This window comes from Planococcus citri, chromosome 1 (genome assembly GCF_950023065.1).
Source record: "Planococcus citri chromosome 1, ihPlaCitr1.1, whole genome shotgun sequence".
Classification (NCBI taxonomy): Eukaryota; Metazoa; Arthropoda; class Insecta; order Hemiptera; family Pseudococcidae; genus Planococcus; species Planococcus citri.
In genome coordinates this window covers 24,352,764-24,375,144 of record NC_088677.1, presented here as the reverse complement: position 1 = coordinate 24,375,144, position 22,381 = coordinate 24,352,764, and the positions used below count along the sequence as shown (strand labels likewise).

Sequence of the window (22,381 nt, the reverse complement as noted above, 5' to 3'; positions counted from 1 at the left end):
TTTTTTTTTTTTTTGAGTGTAAAAGCAACAGAGAGTAGAAAAATACCGTCGAGTTCCCAATTTCCTATAAATGACGGTTCACAATCAAGTTTCAAGCAAAAACCATACCTAACCGTTATAAAACTGTCCTTGGAGCGGAGAATTGACCACATTTTTACGTCATATTTTGAAAAAAAAAAAGTTGGAAAAATTGCTAAAAAAAAATCGTTTACATTTTAAAAACCTGGAAAAAATTGCGACGAATTCAAAAAAAAAAAAAAAAATACACTCGGAATTAAGTACCAACCGATGTGAGATTAAAAAATATGAAGAACGGTATGAGTAAGAAATGAATACAGGTAAATAGGCAACATTAAAGTAAGCAGTCTTTCAAATTTCAAGTCAGATTTTTGAGAACTTGAAAAAAAAATCAATAAATTATGATATCAAAGTTTCAAAATTGATTTTCAGACATTTCATTAGACCTTTTAAGACCTGGAAAACCCCTGGAGAGTTCCTTTAAAATTATTCTTATAGAGAAAACATGACACGCATTTTGATGTTTTGACCACGAGTAATGATCCTATAAACCCTTTAATGAGCTGAAAATTCCGTAACTGGATAATCATGGTTTCTTAAAATATGTCACGAAAGTGTAATTGAAGTTCCGTTCAGTAGGTTTTTTTACTTTGAGTGTGAAAGCAACGGAAGCAATTACACAGGAATAAATATTAGTTTGCATTTCACAACAATATTCATTGACTTGATCAATCAATACGAGAAAAAATTTGAAAATTCGATTCAATCACCTCGAATAATTTCCCCTACTCAAACCATATGTACCATAATTATTCCAAATTTAAACTCGTCATCGTTCGTCGAAAAAACAGCAACAACCTTTTTTTGTAATAAATTATCTTATCTTCAGCGACGACGATGAACAATAAACAAACGATATAAATTCTTTCAAAATTCGTGTTTACGCAGACTATACACTTTTCGCGTCAGCTGACGTATTTCTTTCTCTCATACATGATCAAAATTCTTACTCGATGGTCAAAGTACAAAAATTCTAACACCGTTGCGTTGTGAAAACGTAAACGGTTCAAGATTCGTAGTAGAATGCGGAAAATGAAGCTGGTAAGACAGCTACTCTGCTGAAACCATATTGGTGAGTTATTTTATACCCATCTTATTGCTTATATAATGTACGAGTAACAATATGTATAGTTTTTTTTGTTTTTTTGAAAACTTTCGAGTACACGTATAATACACAATTTAGATCCCTAATCGATTGGCTGAATATTTGTTTAACACTTTTTAATGTCAAAATGTCGCATGTACCTCTCACACCTAGCTTATTTTAATCGCGTATCTTGACTACCTACTTTATTAACGAAATCCATTACCAGTAGGTTTTCACTACCAACACCGAATTATCGTGTACTTAATTTACTGATTTGATAAAGTAAATTGTCATTAAGATAACAAATCGTACATACGTTTAATCGAGTGGTAAATTATTAATGACGATATGAAATCATCACGTTCACCAACAGTGAATACTTAGACTCGATTTACCTACTGAAATGGCACCTGTTCTAATATCAATAATCGTTTAAAAAATTATTATTGCTTTGAGGTGGGTAAGTTTTAGAATTTTTGTAAATTTTTAACGTACCTAGTTTTACTGAAATGTTAATTTTCGCACGAAAACAATATTCTCGTTCGTTATTATGTTTACCTTTTAATGAATCAGAGTATCTCGACGTAATCAGTTTCATCGGTGAAAGTCCTATAGATAAATTTCATGTTTACGTGAAAATGTCACAAAATATAATACGAGTATTTTTAATTCGAACATTTTTCTCATTCAGATCACCATGTTTTTCGGTAAAGGAAGATTTCTAGTTGCTTCGACGTGTACGCAATGTCGCCGATTCACCTCGATAGGATACACCAGACGAGGTGGATTTTTACCTTGTGTTCGAAACATTAGTTACAAAATTCACGGAAATCACGTAAGCATAGTGCAAATTTTTTATCTACATGGTCCAATGAGCCTAGATTTGATTAATTATTTCTTTTTTTCATTCGGTTGCTTTGCTTGAAAAATAAATTTATATAAAAATATTGTAATCGATAGATAAGACTAGGTAGCAGGTAGGTAGGTACTCATCGCATTTTCAAGGTGAGGTCGCCAAAGCACAAGGCCACCTGAACTTGGAGACGGTTCATTGAAGCACTGAGAAAGAATATTATTGATGCAAGAATTGCATAATAAATTATTGTGTTTTTTTCTTTTTTTGCTTAGGTGGAAATATTTCGAGGGGATGCTCATCGAACGCTGCAAACGTCCAGTCGTCGTCCGGCTACATTCGCAGATCGAAGTCAACTAAAGTATGTGAGGAGATTAGTCGTTAAGTTGGGTAGTGCTGTGATTACTCGTGAAGATGAACATGGATTAGCTTTGGGTCGACTTGCTTCCATTGTTGAGCAGGTAAGCTTATTTGGCGAAATGGTTTCGATCACAAAAAAAAGTAAAAAAATTGGTGAAGCAAATCCTGATACAAATATACGTCCATTTTCAGGTTGCAGAATGTCAAATCGAAGGCAGAGAATGTATAATGGTTACCAGTGGAGCGGTGGCTTTCGGAAAGCAGAAGCTTACTGAGGAGTTGCTCATGTCTTTGAGCATGAGAGAGACTCTATCGCCTAAAGATAATAGGAGAGAGGTACATATCTAATTTACATATATTAAACCCTCTGACCATTCAAGAAAGGTGGGGTAGGGGTGAATGGATTTGGTAAATTTTTTTTCTATCTTCCATTTTCATTTTGAATCATTTTTCAATAATTTTCAAAGCATTTAGGAATTGAAATTCCATTTTTTTTTCAATCTGGATTTTTATTTTGGTCTTGAATTAAACATATTTCGCCCTGCTAGTGGTGACTCAGCGGATTTCAACGAAGCTAGTATTGGCGAGTGGCTTTTGGACCGCCACGAGTCGAACTCACGTTGAGCAAGCCCAGGTATCTTTTCATGAGAGGAAGATAAAAGTAGGTACCCAAAGTTCGATTTTTCAAGTTGATTTTATAGGTCCCATTCTAAGATACGAGTAGCTAATTAAAAAATTATACCACCATCTTATAAAGATAGATAGGTACTTACCTATACTTGACACTTTTTGCACATCTTAACAATATGAGAGCTAGATACTCGAAATCATCCAAAAATCAAAAGTCAATAAAAGAACTTACGAAATCACAGTAGGTAGTGAGTTGTTTTTCTTCTTTTTGTTCAAGTTTACATGTCTCCTTCGATTTCAGTCGAGATAGCTCAAATGTACGGAGCTCATTTTTTTGTAAGAAATTCAATTTCTAACGAAAAAACTAAAGGAGATAGATACCTTACCTACATCGATTTGAATTTGAAACAAAGATGGATGAAAATTTATTTTTTTGATTTTTTTTCCAAATCGATATCAGGTAGGTACTTATCTTTTTCAGTTTTGAAGATAACAAAAATGCACAGAATTCCATTTTTGCAAGCATTTGAATTACCTACAAAAAAATGTCACATTTGCAAATATTTTGTATTTTTAATTTAGGCTATTATAGGCTATAAAAAAAAAGGAGCGAACAATTCACTTTCCCAAATGCTATAAAATAAGGTCATTTGCACGTTTTCGGTATCTCAAAAATCAAAAGAGATATATCGATTTGAAAAAAAAATTATTTCATCGATTTTCATTTCAAAATTCAAATCAGTTTTCACACCTATGTTAGTATCCTGTTGGGATGAATCGCGAAAAAAGCAGGAGGGATTTTGACCGAATTCTGCAGAAAACTTCATTTGAGTTAAAATTCATCTACAAAATTTTTTAGCTTTGTAGGAGTCTCTCAAAAGAAGATTATGGGTGCTTAAACAGAGGGCATTTTCGAAAAAATCGTATTTTTTTCGCTCTAGCATCTACCCAATCTGTTTTGGGAAAAATAGAACAGTTTTAAAATTTATTATTCGTGATTTGGCGTCAAAGTGGGTCATTGCCATTAAAATCCAAGACCAGATTTGGTTCTACAGAGCGGTTGAAAATTGACAAATAGAAATATTTTTGGATGAATTCTTTTTTGAAAATTTTTTTTCTCAGATATTTTACATACTTACATAAATCAGTATGTAAATCACGCCAAAATATTGAAAGACTTCAGCATTTCAAAAACTGGGGAAATAGTACATATTTTGGAATGGTTCAATGTTGCTAATTTCAAAAAAAATCCCAAAAAATTGAAATTGACTATTTTTCTTGATTTTTTTTGAATTGGTACCACTGCATTCTAAAATATTCCCTCAGTTACAAAAATGATATATTTCCAATGACGAACACATTCCGACTAAAAAATTTTCAAAATACGAATTTGTCCAAAAATAATAGATTTGAAAATTTTCAACCGTTCAGTAGAACCCTAAAATGGTCTCAGATTATGATAACAACAAGGTCGACGCATAATCTCAAATACTATGTCCTGAACGGGACCATTTTTTTCCCAATCACGTTGGGTAAGGTTTAGAGCGAAAAACTTACAATTTTCTCGATAATGCCTCCTCCTTGAAGACCCTTATCTCCTCTCCAGGGACACCTCCAGAGCTGAGATTTTTTCTGGCAATCTTTCAACTCAAAATGAAGACCTCCACTAAATTTGGTGAACATTTACCTACTTTTTTTCCGAGATCAATTCTGATGTACTTCAGTAGTATCTTTCTCAGTTCGCGAGGATACTGAAATATAACGAAGAACTGGGATGAGCTTTTCGTTTTTTGTGGTAAATTCAACTTAACGAAGCTACTTTACACCATCACGTTCAATGAACCTCCAAAATTGTTGTAAGCAATTTTTTCCAATTTTTTCAACATTCATTAATCTGAGATAGAAGGTTCGTTTCACGGTGCAAGTAACACGAAAGGATGAAAAATGCGAACCTTGAATCACAACTAAACTAACAGAATGTTTCTGAAGATGCGAGTTTTGCGTAATGATGGGAGGGAAGGAGAGGAAATATATTCTCATAAAATCATAAAAATGAAAAATTACCTACTGCAACACAGATAAAATCCATTAATTTATGTAAGTATCAATGAAGACAAAACTCCTTCAAAAGATTGATGAACGAAGAAGGGGGAAGGGGATTCCAGCATATTATCACATTATTCTAGTCTCAATAATTTTGAAAACGTCCATTCGCTCCTAAAAAATGGTCAAGTACTTTTAAACGTCAAATCAATCCATCGACTAATTTCCACATTGATAAAATTTCCAGAATGCTGTCACTCTGCTGGAACCTCGTGCCGCCGCCGCCGTCGGCCAATCCGGACTGATGTCTCTGTACGAAGCTATGTTTGCTCAATACGGCGTAAAAGTTGCTCAAGTAAGATCCTCCTTTCTCTATTTATCACTTCACGTTATTCCACCATTCGTTACATATACTCGTATAATTACACTTTGATATTTTTTGCGGCTTCATCATCGCGTCGCCTCACCCTTCTCACTTCTATTTATAGGTTTTAGTCACAAAACCCGATTTTTATAACGAAGAAACGCGCCGAAATTTATTCAGCACATTGTCCGAATTAATTAGTCTAAATATCGTTCCTATTATCAACACCAACGATGCAGTTACACCCCCTCCGCAAAACGACGACAGGCCTCCGGGTGCAAAAAAGGTGTGTATTTAATATCAAAGTCCATCATCAGTTAAAATAGGTACCTTTCATTTTTATCATTTTTATTATTTTCGTACTCATTTCAGATAATCGCCCTCAAAGATAACGACAGCTTGGCAGCCATGTTAGCAGCCGAAGTACAAGCTGACCTGTTGATCTTGATGTCCGACGTAGACGGTATCTATACAGCTCCTCCTTCTCAAGAAGGAGCCAAAATGTTATCGACTTTTACCCAAGGTATGCAAAACGAAATCCAATTCGGTAAAAAATCCAGAGTGGGGACTGGAGGTATGGATTCCAAAGTAAGCCAATTTTGATCCATTAAATTTCAAAAATATGATTCGATAAAAAGAATGCTAAACAGTGAAGCTTTTTTTCAACAGGTCGAGTCAGCTTTATGGGCTCTAGATCACGGTGTTGGTGTTGTCATCTGTAACGGTATGCAAGAGAAAGCAGTTAAGCATATTTTAGCTGGTCGCAGACTGGGTACTTTTTTCACTGAGAATGTCGACACTCAAAGAACCCCGGTCGAATTTCTCGCCGAAGATGGTAATCATATCAACGATTCGATTACACCCTGCATAAAATGAATCACTAATTCGTTAATACCTATTTTTACACCACAGCCAGAGTTGGTAGCAGAGTATTGCAAAGTTTAGCACCTGCAGACAGAGCTCATGCTATCGACACAATGGCAGAGTTGCTCATCAAAAGACAAACCGAGATCTTGGATGCCAACTCGAAAGATTTGGCTGAAGCTACAAAAAGTGGTTTGGCGAAACCTCTGCTTTCAAGATTATCTCTAAATCCAGCTAAACTCAAGAACTTATCGACAGGTAAGCATTAATAATCTCGAGGGAAGAGTTACAGGAGGGAATTAGCATCATTTATTCAGATGGGCTGACTTTGGCATTTTGTAGGTTTGAAGCAAATCGCTGAAAGCAGTCACCAAAACGTAGGCAGAGTTTTACGTAGAACGAAATTAGCCGATGGTTTGACCTTGAAACAGATCACAGTTCCTATTGGTGTTCTATTGGTGATTTTCGAGTCCAGACCTGACTGTTTACCACAAGTATGTGCGAACTCTAAGCACACCTTCTAACAACAAATCCATTTCCAAACTCATTCCACGTTTCTGTACAGGTAGCAGCTTTAGCCCTGAGTTCAGCCAACGGGCTCTTGTTGAAAGGCGGCAAAGAAGCATCGCACAGCAATAAAATGCTAATGGACGTGGTAAAAGAAGCTTTAGACAGCGTCGGTGCAGCTAAGTCCATGTCTTTGGTGTCAACTCGCGAAGAAATCAGCGATCTGTTGTCGATGGAAAAGCATATAGATTTGATTATACCTCGAGGATCCAGCGACCTCGTAAGGAGTATTCAAGAACGAAGCAATCATATACCAGTTCTCGGTCATGCCGAAGGCGTTTGCCACGTTTACGTCGACAAAGAAGCTGATTTCCGAAAAGCAATTAAAATAGGTAATTTTGATAAATTTCAAAAGCCGACAGGTCTTGCTTTTGATGCGCGTGGTTTTTACGCCAGTGGAGGGGGGAGGGAAGACCGTCTAAAAATGTTCAAATGCCGATCAGCTTCGCGCTTACTTTTGGAAATTTAAAAAAAAATCAATAATCGCAAACGCAAAATGAATTTTTAAAAAATTGGTAATCTGTGGTAAGGTAAATTTGTATTTTTTGGTTAATTATCTATAGGTTCCTAATGATTCAACGAGAACAGAACTGGTAATTTACCGTAAATTACCGTAAATGTTTGGTAAATTACTGTTAATTTTTGGTAAATTACCGATAATCATTGGTGAATTGGTCATTTGTGTTGCATACTTGTTGATCATTCTTGGTGAATTATAACCAAGTAATTTCTGGCAAATTACAGGTAATTTCTGGTAATTTACAGGTATATTTTGATTTCTGGTAAATTAAGTACAGATAAATTCTGATCTTGAATAACCTTGGTAAATTACTGTTAATTCCAGGAAAATTATCATAAACACTGGAACTTCTTGGTAAATTTGTAATACTATTTGGTAAATACTACTGGAAATGTACTAGAAACAAATTCAAATCAATTTTCAACATTTTGATACCCAAAAGATTCCACAATTTTTTGTCTGGGTTTATTGAACAACTTTGAAAAAAAATAACCAACCTTCCATACATTGAATTACACTGAAGTGAACTGTTGAATATTCTCAAAATTGTTCTCGAAAAGAAGACGCCAATTCATTTCATATTCACTCTTTCACAGTTAGAGATTCCAAATGTGACTACCCTGCTGCCTGCAACGCTATGGAAACTCTTCTTATCCACGAAGACCTCTTGGATGGATCGTTCTTCACCGATATCTGTCAAACGCTCAAAGAAGAAGGAGTAAGCGTCCTCCTAGATTTTGTATCTTAAATTATCCACATTGTAAAATAGTTGTGCATTCGAAAATTGACGAAATAACTTATCATTTCAGGTAACCATCTATGCTGGACCTAATCTATCAAAAAGACTTACTTTTGGACCACCGCCAGTCAAGAAGCTCAAATACGAATACGGAGCTTTGGAATGCGCGATTGAAATTGTCAAAGATTTAACAGACGCTATTGCTCATATTAATACCTACGGTAGCAGTCATACTGATGTTATTGTTACCGAAAATGGTCAGTAAATTGATGTCAGCTTAATATCACTACAGAAATTTGTTTCGTTGCCAACTTTTCTTAATCCAAATTACCTATTTACGGCATTTTAATATTAGATGAAAGTGCCACCAAGTTCCAGAGAGATGTAGATAGTGCTTGTGTATTCCATAATGCCAGTTCCAGATTTGCAGACGGATACAGATTTGGATTGGGTAAGATAATTTTGAATTTATAGGATCATATTAATTTGCAATGGGTTCTTGAATAATTAAAATAATCTGTAAATTACATCATTTTAACCATGTGCAGGTGCTGAAGTGGGTATCAGCACAACGAGAATTCATGCTCGAGGTCCAGTCGGAGTTGAAGGACTGTTGACTACTAAATGGGTATTGTCGGGAGATGGCCACGCCGCATCTGATTTTAACGAAGGAGGCTGCCAATTTGTGCACGAAAAGTTACCAATTTCTTAAACGTACTTTTGTAATAAAGCAGTATTTATGTAATAATTTATATTTTTAAATATGATATTATATGTAATTTATCAAGGCAAATATGTGGTAGGTAAGTACATGAAATAAATATATTTTCATATTTTTTCATTCGAGATTATTTTAGCAAAGTTGTTGTGCCTTGATTTATTAGAAACGCTTTACCACTTTGGTTGGGTAGCTTTCCCTTCAGCTGGATCTCTCACTCGAATGGCTATTTTTCTAATTAAAATCATTTTTTATGAATAAGTTTTACCTACTGATAATTACGCAGATTTTAATCAAAAAATTCATTCAGATAAGCAAGAAGGTAAAACTTTTTTTTTTCAATTTCAAAATTCTAAACCCCGGTGGGGAAATGAGAGACCGAGATTCTACCACATGGAAAGTTGTAGAATGATGGAAGAAAGTAGGTAAGACATCATTCTTGAATTTTTTTCATCATTTCAACAAAATGTAAATGAGTAAAAAAATACTGGAAAGAACTACAGTACTTATTTAGTTATACCCAACAGAAGATTTGTAACTCCGGTCATAATTCATCCTCTCTCATTAGATCATGAAAAATTTCCTTGAACAATGTTTCTTATGTTTCAACAGCTCGAAAATAAGTAACACTCATTAAATCCCACCAAAATACAATAATAAAAATGATTTTTTTGGTGTGACGGGAGCAAAGTGAGGACCTGTTCAGATAGCGTCCCCATTAATAGGTAAGTAGTACATATTAGAAGAAATTGTGGGCGTAGCAAAAATATTATCTCTGAAAGATGCAAGAAGCTGAATTCGAAATTCAATGCCAAAATTAGATTCAGCGATCTAATGGACAGTATGCCGTATAGGATGATTATTTCTGATCCCAACAGTAAGTAATTCATTTTTGATTGATCAATTCGGTAAATTTTTTTTGAAAAGCAGTAAAATATGTATTACTGCGTCCAGCAGTAGCAATTCAGTGACATTTTGGCTTATTAAGCAGTGAAATTCCCTGCTTGAAATTTAAAGCGAAAAAAAGATAGCCCATTTATGGATTTGAAGGACACAAATTGAAGCAACTCGATCCTTATTATATGTATAGATAAGCATATCTGAGAGCATAAAGCAGTAAAATAGTATTTCATTTTTCAAAACCAATCAGTTCCTTCAGGACAATCAATCATTACATGAAAGAAATTAGCGCTATTGGAGGCATCAACATGATCATTGAGTGCCAAAGAGATCATTAAAAATAAGCAGGCAGTCATTAACAGTATAGTACCTCAAATTTTGGTGGCCAATCTGTTCGAGCAAATAGGTCCTCAAGGGGTAACACTCGAGCCATATTTGGTTGGTCTGACAAGAGCCTAGTCTGGAAATTGAAGGGGCAATGGTGTATACACTTAGGAAAACCCCATTTCTGACCATAGCTTCGGGTACAACTTTTCAAAGCAAACAAAAAATGTTCTCTCGCAAAATAGCCCATCTCTGAAATTGAAGGCTCTACAGGCAAACCAATTTTCAAGGATATCCCAACTGTAAACGGGTGTTTCCAGCTCCTTCAATTTCAAAGTTGGACAATATCACGAAAAAACTTTTTTTGTTCGCCTTGAAAAGTTACACATGAATTCACCTTCAAAATTGACGAAAATTCAATTTTTAAAAATTTAGAGAAACTACGAACACAGCAGAGAGCTTGATTACTAGGGCTAGGATTTTTATGATAATGCTTTTTTTTTTGTAGCAACACCCTATAAGGCATAAATATATTTTCTTTGCGTTTCATTCCATTTTGAGGTGAATGGTGAAAGTTGATAGTGCTTTTTTTTGCTTTTTTGGGTGTAAATGCTTTAAAATGCTTATTTTGGGCCAAAATGGCGGAAATTTTGCTTTTTAGGGGCTTTTTTTCGTCGTTAGCGCTTTTTTTGGTAAAAAATTGGTAAAATTGAAGAAATAAGTTCTCAAAATACAAAAATTTATCAACTTTTGCACATTTTTGAAAGAAATAAATAATTTTTGAAAAAAGGTCAGTTTAAAAAAACAAAGGAGAAAAAATTGAAAAATAACAGATTCAGTTTTCATTTTTCAATTTTTATTTTATTTTTATTTTTTTTCTAATTTTTAGTTTCAGTTTTTTCCTTTTTTTTACATTTTCTTCTTCTCGTTCATTTTGGTTCATGTTGTACATATATTTAAGGGAGGTATCTTGCTGGGTTTGAAAAAACCTTCATTTTGATATGTAACATGGTCGGATTTGATTGCGCTTTTTTTTGCTTTTTTCTTACATTTTTAGTGCTTTTTTATAGCGCTTAAAACGTGTTTGATAGCACTTAAAAATCCTAGCCCTATTGATTACAAAGTTATACATACAAATGCCATGAATAAGTCAGTTTCTAGAAAATTGAGAATCATTGACAGCAAAGCACCTCAACTTTTGGTGGAAAATCTGTTCGAGCGATGCCTACTCATAGGTCCTCGAGGGGTAACACTCGCGCCATATTTGGTTGGTCTGACAAGAGCCTAGCCTGGAAATTGAAGGGGCAACGGTATATACATTTTGGAAAACTCCGTTTCTGACCATATAGCTTCTGGTACATTATTTCAAGGCAAACACAATAAAGGTTCTCTCGCAAAATAGCCTATCTCTGAAACTGAAGACTCTACAGGCAAATGAAATTTCAAGGATATCCCAAAAATTCTAGAAACTGCTGCTTCCAGCTCCTTCAGTTTCAAAGGGTAAATGCCCCACCACACGACTCCCACTTGAAATATACAGTCGGCAGACTGGGGGTATAGCAGGGTATAATGAGAGGCAGGTGGTTTACAAGTCACCCTTTTTTAAGAATTTATGCATTAAAATAAGGAACTAAAATTGCAATTACTCAGAAATTACCTATCTAAAATGAATGAAAATTAATCTGTTCCCTCCGCCTTAATGATTCTCATATTCAGTCCAATAAGTACAAAAAACGGTTGGATATGGATAGTTTAAGAGAACATTCTGGTGTAATGAAATTTCCATTCTCAAAGCGAAACCAATAGTGTGCTATGCACACTAAAAATGTATTAAACAATGTTAAACCCCTGCGATGGGCGATGGAGACTTATGGAACAAAGGAAGGAAGTAGGTAAGACATCATTCTTGAATGTTTTTCACTATTTCAACAAAATTCATCCTCTCTTACTAGATGAGAAATTTCCTTGAACGATGTTTTTCATGTTTCAACAGTTTGAAAAGAAGGAACACTCCTTAAATTCCACCAAAATATAATAATAAAAATGTTTTTTACATTTTTTTTTGTGGTGAATGGGGCAAACTGCAAAGTAAGGTCTATGTTCACCCTTCAGATGGCTTCCCCATTAATATTAGAAGAAATTGCGGGTGTAGCAAAAATTTTTACACCTGAAAGATGAACGAAGGTGAACTGCATTTGTAGTTTGTACTGAATTTGAAATTCAATGCCAAAATTAGATTCAGTGATCCAAAAGACATAAAAAAATGCAAAAGATATCTAATGAAATTAAGATTATTTCTGACCCCAACAGTAAGTAAGTAAGTAAGTAAGTAAGTAATTAATTTTTGACCGATCAATCCATTGATTTTTCTTTGAAAAACAGTAAAATAAATGTATCTTACTGCATTCAGCACTAGCAATTTGCAGACATTTTGGCTTCTCAAGTAGGTAGTGGAATTCACTATTTCAGAGAAAAAATATACCTAGGTACCTACTTACAAATTTGAGGGACACAAATCAAGGCGCCCTACAACTTATAGGCATACATACTTAAGCATATCTGAGGGCATGAAGTAAATATTATTTCATTTTTCAAAGCAAATCAGTTTCATCAGGACAATCAATCATAATGTGAACAAAATAACCTCATTGGAGGCATCAACATGATCATTGAGCATGCCAAAGAGATCATTGAACAGAAGCAGGCAGACATTAACAGGAAGGAACCTCAACTGTTAGTCGCCAATGTGTTCGAGCAATTGCCTACTTATACGAGTAGGTCCTCAAGGGGTGACACTCACACCATATTTGGTTAATATGTATGACATGAGCCTAGTCTGGAAATTGAAGGGGCAACGATGTACATATACATTTAGGAAACCCCCATTTCAGGCCATACCTTCGGATACAACTATTCAAAGCAAACAAAAAAGGTTCTCTCACAAAATAGCCCATCTCTGAAATTGAAGGCTCTACACTCTACAGGCAAATCAATTTTCAAGGATATCCCAACTAAAAACTGGTGTTTCCAGCTCCTTCAATTTCAAAGTTGTACAATATTACCAAAGAACATTTTTTGTTCGTCTTGAAAAGATACACAAAAGTTAACCTTCAAAATTGACAAAAATTCAACTTTTGAAAATTTTGAGAAACTACGAGTACAAAAAAATTACTCCTATTTGCAAAATATAGTTGCCTGTAGCGCCTTCAGTTTTAGAGATAGGCAATTTTATTACAGAACTTTTTTTGTTCCTTTCAAAAAATGTTGCCAGAATCCATGGTCAAAAATTGAATTTTCGAAAATCTACACACCCTTGCCTCTTCAACTTCCAGATTAGACTCATGCCAGAAAAACTGAATATCAGCTGCAAGTTGCTTTTCCATGATCAACACATACCTACGCGAAGTATTGTTCTGATTGGCAAGTAACAGTTGGGGTACTTCCCTCATAAGTCAAGCAGGCCTAGTCCATAAAGACTGTGGAAGGGTCAAAATCGTTAAAAAATGTACCAATCAAAAAAAAAATTGACTCAAGATCTGGTTACAAGAAAATTTGCTGGGAGCTGTACCTACCTACTCATCATTCTTTATTCACGAAATGAGTATCAGATCCGATGACCAAAGTGAATCAGTTACCCAATCTCAAATTGAACTCAGACATTCAATTCTTCAAATTGACATAGAGGTCAAACGAAAACAATTTCAAAGTTATTATGAATATTCATTACTTATTCTAATTCGGAAGTTGGAATCATACCTGTTTTCATTACTAGCATGTCGTTACCTTAAGCAGTGAAGTTCCCTGCTTCAAAAAACAGAAAACAGATTATAAGCAGTTACACATATCTGAGGGGGGAATAAAATAGTAAATAGTATTTTATTTTTCAAAACAAATCAGTTCCATCAGGACAATAAATCATTACATAAAAGAAATTAGCACTGTAGGAGGCATCAACATGATCATTGAGCATGCCAACGGGAGATCATTAAATAGAAGCATACATTCACTAACAAGGAAGTACCCCCCAACTGTTGGTCAATAATCTATTCGAGCGATTGCCTAATGCCTTGATATAGTTCCTCAAGGGGTAACACTCGCGCTGTATTTGGTTGTCTGACAAGAGCCTAGCCTGGAAACTGAAGGTGCAACGGTGTATACATTTTGGAAAACTCTGTTTCTGACCATTTAGCTTCTGGTACATTATTTCAAGGTAAACGAAAAAAGGTTCTCTCACAAAATAGCCTAGGTATCTCACAGAACCTTTTTTTGTTCGTTTCAAAAAATTATGCCAGGATCCATGGTCAGAAATTGAATTTTCAAAAATCCACACACCCTTGCCCCTTCAATTTCCAGATTGGACTCATGTCAGAAAACCCAAATATCAGCTGCAAATTGCTATTCCATATACAACACATAGGTACGCGAAGTAGGTATATCGTTCTGATAGGTGACTTAACGGGTGAGGTGTATGTACTTCCCACTAAGACACCAGGCCTGCTTCCGTCTATGCATAAACTGTGGAAGAGTCAAAATCATCAAAAAAATGCACCTATCAGAGAAATTTTTCTCTCAAAATCTTGAAACAAGAAAATTTAGTGCGAGCTGTAGGTGTCTACTCATCATACTTCATTCATAAAACGAACGTAAATGTACTTAATACAATACAATCAATCAATTATTATATTCATAGCTTATCCCAATTTTATTTGGAAGTTGGAATCATATGATCTTGAGCTATGTACAAAAGTTCTGACCAATATATACATTATTGTGATTCAAAATCAACACAGTATTCAAGCAGGTACAAAGAACGTTATCAACTCGAAAGTCCAAAAATTCTGTACCTAATCCAAAGGTCGCTTTTTGAGCTTGAAGAGTTCTTTAAAATCTCGAGGTATTTCATTTCATTTTATTGATTTTTCAACCGCCTACGTAAATTTCGCGTCGATTTGATTTCAAATGGTTTTCTAACCATCTCAGAAATGTCCGCACAAAGCAGAACTGCCCTTAGAATATATCCTGCGGAAGATCAAAAATGAGAATTTGATATCAAAAGCCGACTCAGTAATTCAAAAACTTTACTTGTCCATTTCTTCAAATCACTCGAAAATATCGGCTTCAATACATAAACCAATTGTGTAAAAATAAAATTACTCATTTTGAAATAATTTTTACATCATAATAAGTAAAAATGGCTCATGTCAAGGTAATTTTTACTATACCTATGGCTATAGGTGGTAAAAATTATTTGAATAAATGAAATGAAAATTCATTTAGCAAATGATATTTCATAACTCAATTTTTTTAAACTAAAATGAGGGGGTTAGAGGGTTCAGACTTACTAAAATTGCAATTACTCAGCAATTAGGTACCTATCTGAAATGAATGAAAATTCCCTCCGCCTTAATGATTCTCATATTCTGTCCAATACGTACAAAAAACGGTTGGATAGTTCAAGAGAATTCATTCTGGTGTAATGAAATTTCAATTCTCAAAGCGAAACCAATAGTGTGCTATGCACACTAAAAATGTATTAAACGATGTTAAAATCTGTGATGTAGACTTATGGAACAAAGGAAGGAAGTAGGTAAGACATCATTCTTGAATGTTTTTTACTATTTCAACAAATATTTTCAACTTCAGTACAAATTCATCCTCTCTTATTAGATGAGAAATTTCCTTGAACAATGTTTTTCATGTTTCAACAGTTTGAAAAGAAGGAACGAACACTCCTTAAATTCCACCAAAATATAATAATAAAAATATTTTTTACATTTTTTTGTGGTGAATGGGGCAAAGTAAGGTCTATGTTCACTCTTCAGATGACTTCCCCATTAATATTGGAAGAAATTGCGGGTGTAGCAAAAATTTTTACACCTGAAAGATGAACGAAGGTGAACTGCATTTGTACTGAATTTGAAATTCAATGCCAAAATTAGATTCAGGGATCCAAAAGACATAAGAAAATGCAAACAGATCTCTAATAGAATTAAGATTTCTGATCCCAACAGTAAGTAAGTAATTAAGTAAGTAACTAATGTTTGACTGTTCAATCCATTGATTTTTTTTTTTTTTTGACAAGCAGTAAAATATGTATCTTACTGCATCCAGCAGTAGCAATTTGCAGACATTTTGGCTTCTTAAGTAGGTAGTGAAATTCACTATTTTTCAAATTTAAGAGAAACCTACTTATGAATTTTAAGGACACAAATCAAGGCACCCGACAACTTCTATGCAGACCTACTAAAGCATACCTATCTGAGGGCATGAAGTAAATAGTATTTCATTTTTCAAAACAGATCAGTTCCATTCGGGCAATCAATCATTATGTGAACCGAATGACCTTACTGGAGGCATCAACATGATCATTTAGCATGCCAAAAAGATCATTAAATAGAAGCAGACAGTCACTAACAGGGAAGTACCTCAACTGTTAGTCGCCAATCTGTTCGAGCAATTGCCTACTTATAAGTCCTAAAGGGGTGACATTCGCGCCATATTTGGTTGGTATGACATGAGCCCAGTCTGGAAATTGAATAGACAACAGTGTATATGTAGGTATACACTTTGGAAAACCCCATTTCTGACCATAGCTTCTAGTACCACTTTTCAACGCAAACAAAAAAGGTTCTCTTGCAAAATAGCTCATCTCTGAAATTGATGGCTCTAAAAGAGCAAATCAATTTTCAAGAATATCCCAAAAATTTCTATAAACCGCTGTTTCCAGCTCCTTCAATTTCAAAGTTGGATGAAAGAACATTTTTTCTCCATCTTGAATTCTTGAACAGTTGCAGAAGAATTCACCTTCAAAATTGACAAAAATTGAATTTTTAAAAATGTTGAGAAACTACGAGTACAAAAAATTTACTCTATTTACGAAATATGGTTGCCTGTAGCTCCTTCAGTTTTAGAGATAGACAATTTTATTACAGAACCTTTCTTGTTCCTTTTAAAAAATGTTGCCAGAATCCATGGTCGAAAATTGAATTTTCAAAAATCTACACACCCTTGCCTCTTCAACTTCCAGATTAGATTCATGCCAGAAAAACCTAATATCAGCTGCAAGTTGCTTTTCCATGTACAAAATGTATGCAAAGTATCGTTCTGATTGGCTAATAACAGTTGGAGTACTTCCCTCATAAGACAAGCAGGCCTGTATAGAAGGCTCAAAATCATCAAAAAAAATGTACCCAACAAAAAAATTGACTCAAGATCTGGTTGCAAGAAAATTTGCTGCGAGCTGTACTTACTCATCATTCTTTTTTCACAAAATGAGAATCAGATCTGATGATCAAAGTAAATCAATTACACAATCTTAAATTGCACTCAAACATCATAAACGACAAAAGAAAGCAAAGTTACTATGAATTTTCATTAGGTACTTATCCTAATTTGGCAGTTGGAATCATACCTGTTTTGATTACTAGCATGTGTTATCATCGAGCAACTCGGACAAAGACAATGATAACCGCAGATTACATTGAATAAATATACAACTATAGGTGTAAAGGATGAACAATAAAAAATTTCAATCCTAGCTTTCGTTATTGACAGAAAGCTGAAAGCATTACCTTGAAGATAGTTTCAACCGTCAAAAACTTTTTAACCAATTCCTAACTTGAAATCCGACCCACTCTGATCGCTGATTGCAAAAAGGTTTTTGCTTTTTCTTTGATGCTTATTGGTTGCTCTATGTACTAGTTATGTATTTACCAAATTGAAAATTTTGACGTAAAATTCTGAAAATTGATTGACTTTTTTTCAAATTGTTAACATCATTTGATATCTAAAGGTCTCATCAAAAACAAATGTCTTCAATATATAATTGCGCTTTACTTTAAGACACCTTGACCAATCATTGGATAGGTAAATGAATGCAACCATCTTCACTTTTTACACCCAGATTCAGTAATTTTTATTCAATTCGTAGAATAAAAAATTACTAGATATATGGTATTTTCTGTTTCGCGCACAAAACATATTTTTCAATACATCAAACACTCAAAAAATAATCCAAAAACCCTAATTTCAGTCCTACAAATCCCAGTGGAAAAAAAACCACAGCAGAAGATTAGACCAGCGAAGCTTATCCAATCTCTAACCTCTTAAACCTGATACCAAATTACCTCGGAAATTACAAACCTTGAATTTATAACGATTATGAATATCGAAAGAAAAAAGGAAATCGAAAAAAAAAATTAACTCAATCTCCACTAAAAAAAAACCACCTCTTTCAAAGACGCAAAACAAAAAACCGCGACAAAAAATTAAAATTGAAACGAAAACGAAAAAAACGCACCCTGTAAAAACATCACGATTCCAATTGCCGGGGATTTTTTCAATTAAGTATTAATTAATGGTTCGAAATTAAGTTTACAATCACGTATTATTCGACGAAATTAGAAATTAGCCTGGGAATAATTTACGATACTGTATTAGGCGCTTTCGGATGGGAGAAGAAAAGTGCGAAAAGTGCGAAAGAGAAAGCATTAGTGGAAATTATCGTTTTCTTGGACGAGAGTTTCACTCGAGGTACAAAGAGGGAGAGTACGTAAAAAAAATAATAATAATTCTTCTAGCGTGAAGCTTTTTAAGGTTTACACACATTTAGTGTGAACGCGTTTCAGTCGGTGATTTTCTTAAGGAGAGTAGGTAGGCAACTACTAAGGCGTAAGATCTTTTTTTTTCTCGCTGTAGCTCAGGTACAAACTGGGCAAATGGATATTGCGCCGGTTAATGTTCTCATTTATTTCTAATATCTGTACAAAAGGTAATAAAAATTTTCAACAGGAGGCTTTTTTTTCAACATTGCCGAGGGTTTTTTTACATTCGGGTGTAATTTTTTCAATTTGCGCAGACGTTATTGAAACTGATAAATCTAAAAAGTTAACCTTTTCAGCAGTAGGTATAGGTAGGTGGGTAATGTTTTGTGAAAAAAAAAGTTTTCATTGCCTCGTAGAATAGAAGGCTTTTTGCATTCTTTTTGTGGTGTAGAATGCAACGAGTGCTTTTTTTTTATTTAATAAAAAAATTATTAATCGTGATCGATCTGGAGGGGAAAGGAACACCATCTGAGACGAGCTGTATGCGAACGAGAAATACTCCGGAAGCTTTTCAAGCGAAAGCGAATACTTCCGAGTTGAATATTTTATCTTGTTTTTTCTCGTAATATTAAAAAAAAAAAAGAGAAAAAGTCAAAAGAAATATCCGTCTTGGAAGAACACGCTTCTGGGGATCGCCAACTTGTGGTAAATTGTTTCGTATGCTCGTTTTCCAGTTACCGCGAATTTTATTTGTAAAATTAATAAAAGCCAAGAATTTCGTGGCTTCGTTGTAATATACTCGTATAATATAGAGATACGTAAAATGCTCGAATATTGAAACGGATAGATATCTGTACAGCGAGATGAAATTGCATTTTGAATATACACGATGGAATGGGGACGAGGCAGAAGGTAGGCCAACAATTATAAGCAAAAGCAAAGCGTGATGCCTTCGTTATGTCGTAGATACATTATCAAATTATAGGTACCAAGTTCCTTTGACGACGTGGCTGGTACCTAATTAATAATTGCATTAAACGAATCGAATATAACGTACGTATCTACTTTGAATTCGTACAAATAGTGTGAAAATTAACCCGAAATTTCTAATCATAGATATCCCTCCTCCCTCCACCGAGTATACATATGATGGATCAACTTCAAGCTACATTGAGTGTATTTCATCATTCATCAGTAAGTATTCTTTTACTTAGCACCTTTTTAATTAATTTTCTCACAAGTTAATAAATAAGTATGCTTCCGAACGTGAAATATAATTTCCGAATAATAAACGTGCATAATGAAATAATCTAAACTGGAAATGAAAATTTTTATATTGCAATTCTTACAAGAACGAAATAATTTGCGAAACTATATTTCTCATTTTATTTGAAATTCCGAGCTAAAAAATTGAGAAGAAAAACTGTACTAAAATATCACCTTCTCGTTCTCCTGCTTATCTAAATTATCTGCAAATCGTCTCGTAAAATATTAATATATTTTTCATTTCCTTTTTTTACTCGGGTAGATACGTCGAGTCGTCCAATGAATTATTTTAATACACGATTATACAAATGATTTTTTCCTATTTAGAAGCGTTTACGATGAGTAGGTAGGTACCTGCTGTACATGGACGTCTTAAAAAAATGAATATTTTTCAGTCACCCTCGAAAGATATGCTCTATGTAATACTTGAAGAATTCGGAAAACAAATTTAAGGGTGTTATAGGTAAGTAAGTATTCTTTTTTTTTTAGTTGAAGTGATTTTTAGAAGTTGATTTCAATATTTTGAAAACTCCTGAAATTCACAAAAGATACTTAATTCCATACCAACTCGAATCAAACACAAAATTGAGCCAGCTTCGATTTCACTCATTGTGTAGCTATATTCGCAGGTTCGATGGTTCAATGAAATAACCACAACCTCTTTCGTTCGACATTTTACAGGTGTGTGGGGTGATGGGTAGTGGAGGGAGGGGGGTGAGTCTCGTAATTTTCTCGCAATGACTCGTATCATCGAAATTGGTTGAACTTATAGAATACATCTGTTTGTGGAATTTAGTTTCAAAAGCTACAAGCAGGCAAAGTTTGGCAGCCCTGCAATAGACATCTCTTTGAAATTCTTGGATTATTATTGTTTATGAAAATAAAATTCCAAAATCTTGAAAACATCAGCTCATGCGGCGGGAGGGAGGAAGAAGGAATCAGGAGATTAAACGTCGAGCAATAAATTTGAAATTTTCTCCATGTACTTTTGTTCAAATGATGAGGTCATTCGCGCAATTAATTTTTTGCTACATATAAGGTTCATCGATCAGAAAAAACAATGTGAAAGTCTTACTTCTTTATACAAATGTTTTTTTTCACACTTTTCATGGGTAGGAATTTATTCAAGATCAAAAGAAGAAGCTGAAAGTTTCATCTCAAAATGATTCGTTTTTTTATTAGGCCACAATTCAGCCAGTTTTTCACTGTAAGTAATCATCTTTTAAAATTGTTACCGTTCGAGAAACCTGGTGAGGAAACTGAACCATCACAGAAAAGTTGGAGGAGAGGATGTCCCAACAATCAAAAAATCATCCAAGAGCAATTTTTGCAGAATTTGAATCCAAATTGGATTCATCAATAGACAATCATATTCTAACCCTTTCTACAAGTACTCGCTCCATGTGAAATGCTCTTCAAGTCGCATGTTTCCAAAAGACCATCCTTAACTGGCGAACATCTGGAAATGTCTTGGAGAAGCCAAAAGACAATTCGTTCAATTAGCAAGTAAGTAAGTAAGTAAGTAATTATTTTTTTTTCGATAAAATTGGCACAGTCTCACGTAATTTTGAAAATTTAATAAAATATCTTGAAATTTGGACAGAATTATCATGTAAAAAGTTGTTATTATTAGAAATTACCCATATTAGGAACCTATTTTAGTTTTCTCATATTGGAGGGCGGTGAGTGTTTTCAACCCTTTGGAGGTTCTCATAGTTGAGTGAGCTCAAATAATCACCTCAATAAGACTTAGGAGATATTTAAATTTTTCATCTCAATAAGTAAGTAAGTAATTCTTTATTTTTTTTGTTAAAATTGGCACAGTCTCACGTAATTCTGAAAATTTGATAAAATGTCTTGAAATTGGGATAGAATAATCACGTAAAAAGTTGTTATTGTTAGATAATACTCATATTAGGAACTATTATATTTTTCTAAGTTTGGAGATTCTCGTAGTTTGAGTGAACTCAAATTTGAAGATCTGGTGATTTCAGCATATCTTCATTAGACATCTGCAGTGACATCACGCTAAGGTTACAAAACGAAGAAAAAATCTTTTAAAAAAATGTTCACATCGCAAAAGAAGACTTTGAAAAAAAAATTGCCTGTTTGCGACTAGAAAAACGTGCAATTGAATGAAAAAAAATAGAGATAGATAAAAAATGAGTAAGTACGTAAATTATAAAGTAACGGCAACTAAACAAAGAAATCAGCAGATTAAAATGATAAATTATGTCACCAAGACAGAGCTTTTCTCCATACTCGTAAATTGAAAAACCGCTTTGAAAATCCAAGTATACATACAAACAACATTTTTGGTACTGATTTCGGAGGCTGAAATTTCGCTGTTATTTGAATGAAATATTCAGACACCACGTAGAGTCGATAACTGAGTCGAGAAATCAGAAAGGGAAATCATCCATTGTCTATTTTTCATCAGCTGAATTGGATTTTATGTCTGATTTCCAACTCAGTGATCCATTCCACGAGCTTTCTGAGAACCGAATTCAAACAACAGCAATGCA

The 22,381-nt window shown here is 34.2% G+C and overlaps 2 protein-coding genes across 7 annotated transcripts in view; one reads left to right on the top strand and one right to left on the bottom strand.

The window, feature by feature from the left end:
- The window catches only part of Oct-TyrR (Octopamine-Tyramine receptor), a 769,263-nt gene that overhangs the window by 531,817 nt on the left and 215,065 nt on the right, over positions 1-22,381 (bottom strand). The gene's annotated exons all lie outside the window — the stretch shown is intronic.
- P5CS (Delta[1]-pyrroline-5-carboxylate synthase) lies at positions 999-8,946 on the top strand. 2 transcript variants are annotated; one of them, XM_065370684.1, is made up of 15 exons: positions 999-1,150; positions 1,857-2,000; positions 2,294-2,479; positions 2,571-2,714; positions 5,299-5,406; positions 5,540-5,701; positions 5,788-6,003; positions 6,085-6,250; positions 6,328-6,537; positions 6,622-6,773; positions 6,845-7,178; positions 7,963-8,084; positions 8,176-8,362; positions 8,461-8,556; positions 8,654-8,946. In XM_065370684.1, the coding sequence occupies exons 2-15, from the start codon at positions 1,863-1,865 to the stop codon at positions 8,815-8,817; spliced, it is 2,385 nt and encodes a 794-aa protein (XP_065226756.1). In that variant the 5' UTR covers positions 999-1,150; positions 1,857-1,862; the 3' UTR covers positions 8,818-8,946. The 2 variants fall into 2 exon arrangements, with proteins under 2 accessions (XP_065226756.1, XP_065226757.1); XM_065370685.1 differs by lacking the exon at positions 999-1,150 and adding an exon at positions 1,457-1,621.

Coding starts and splice junctions, on each gene's coding strand:
- P5CS (XM_065370684.1), top strand. CDS start 1,863: ATGTTTTTCGGTAAAGGAAGATTTCTAGTTGCTTCGACGTGTACGCAA. Junction 6,251..6,327: donor CGAATTTCTCGCCGAAGATG/GTAATCATATCA, acceptor TTTACACCACAG/CCAGAGTTGGTAGCAGAGTA. Junction 8,363..8,460: donor TGTTATTGTTACCGAAAATG/GTCAGTAAATTG, acceptor TTTTAATATTAG/ATGAAAGTGCCACCAAGTTC.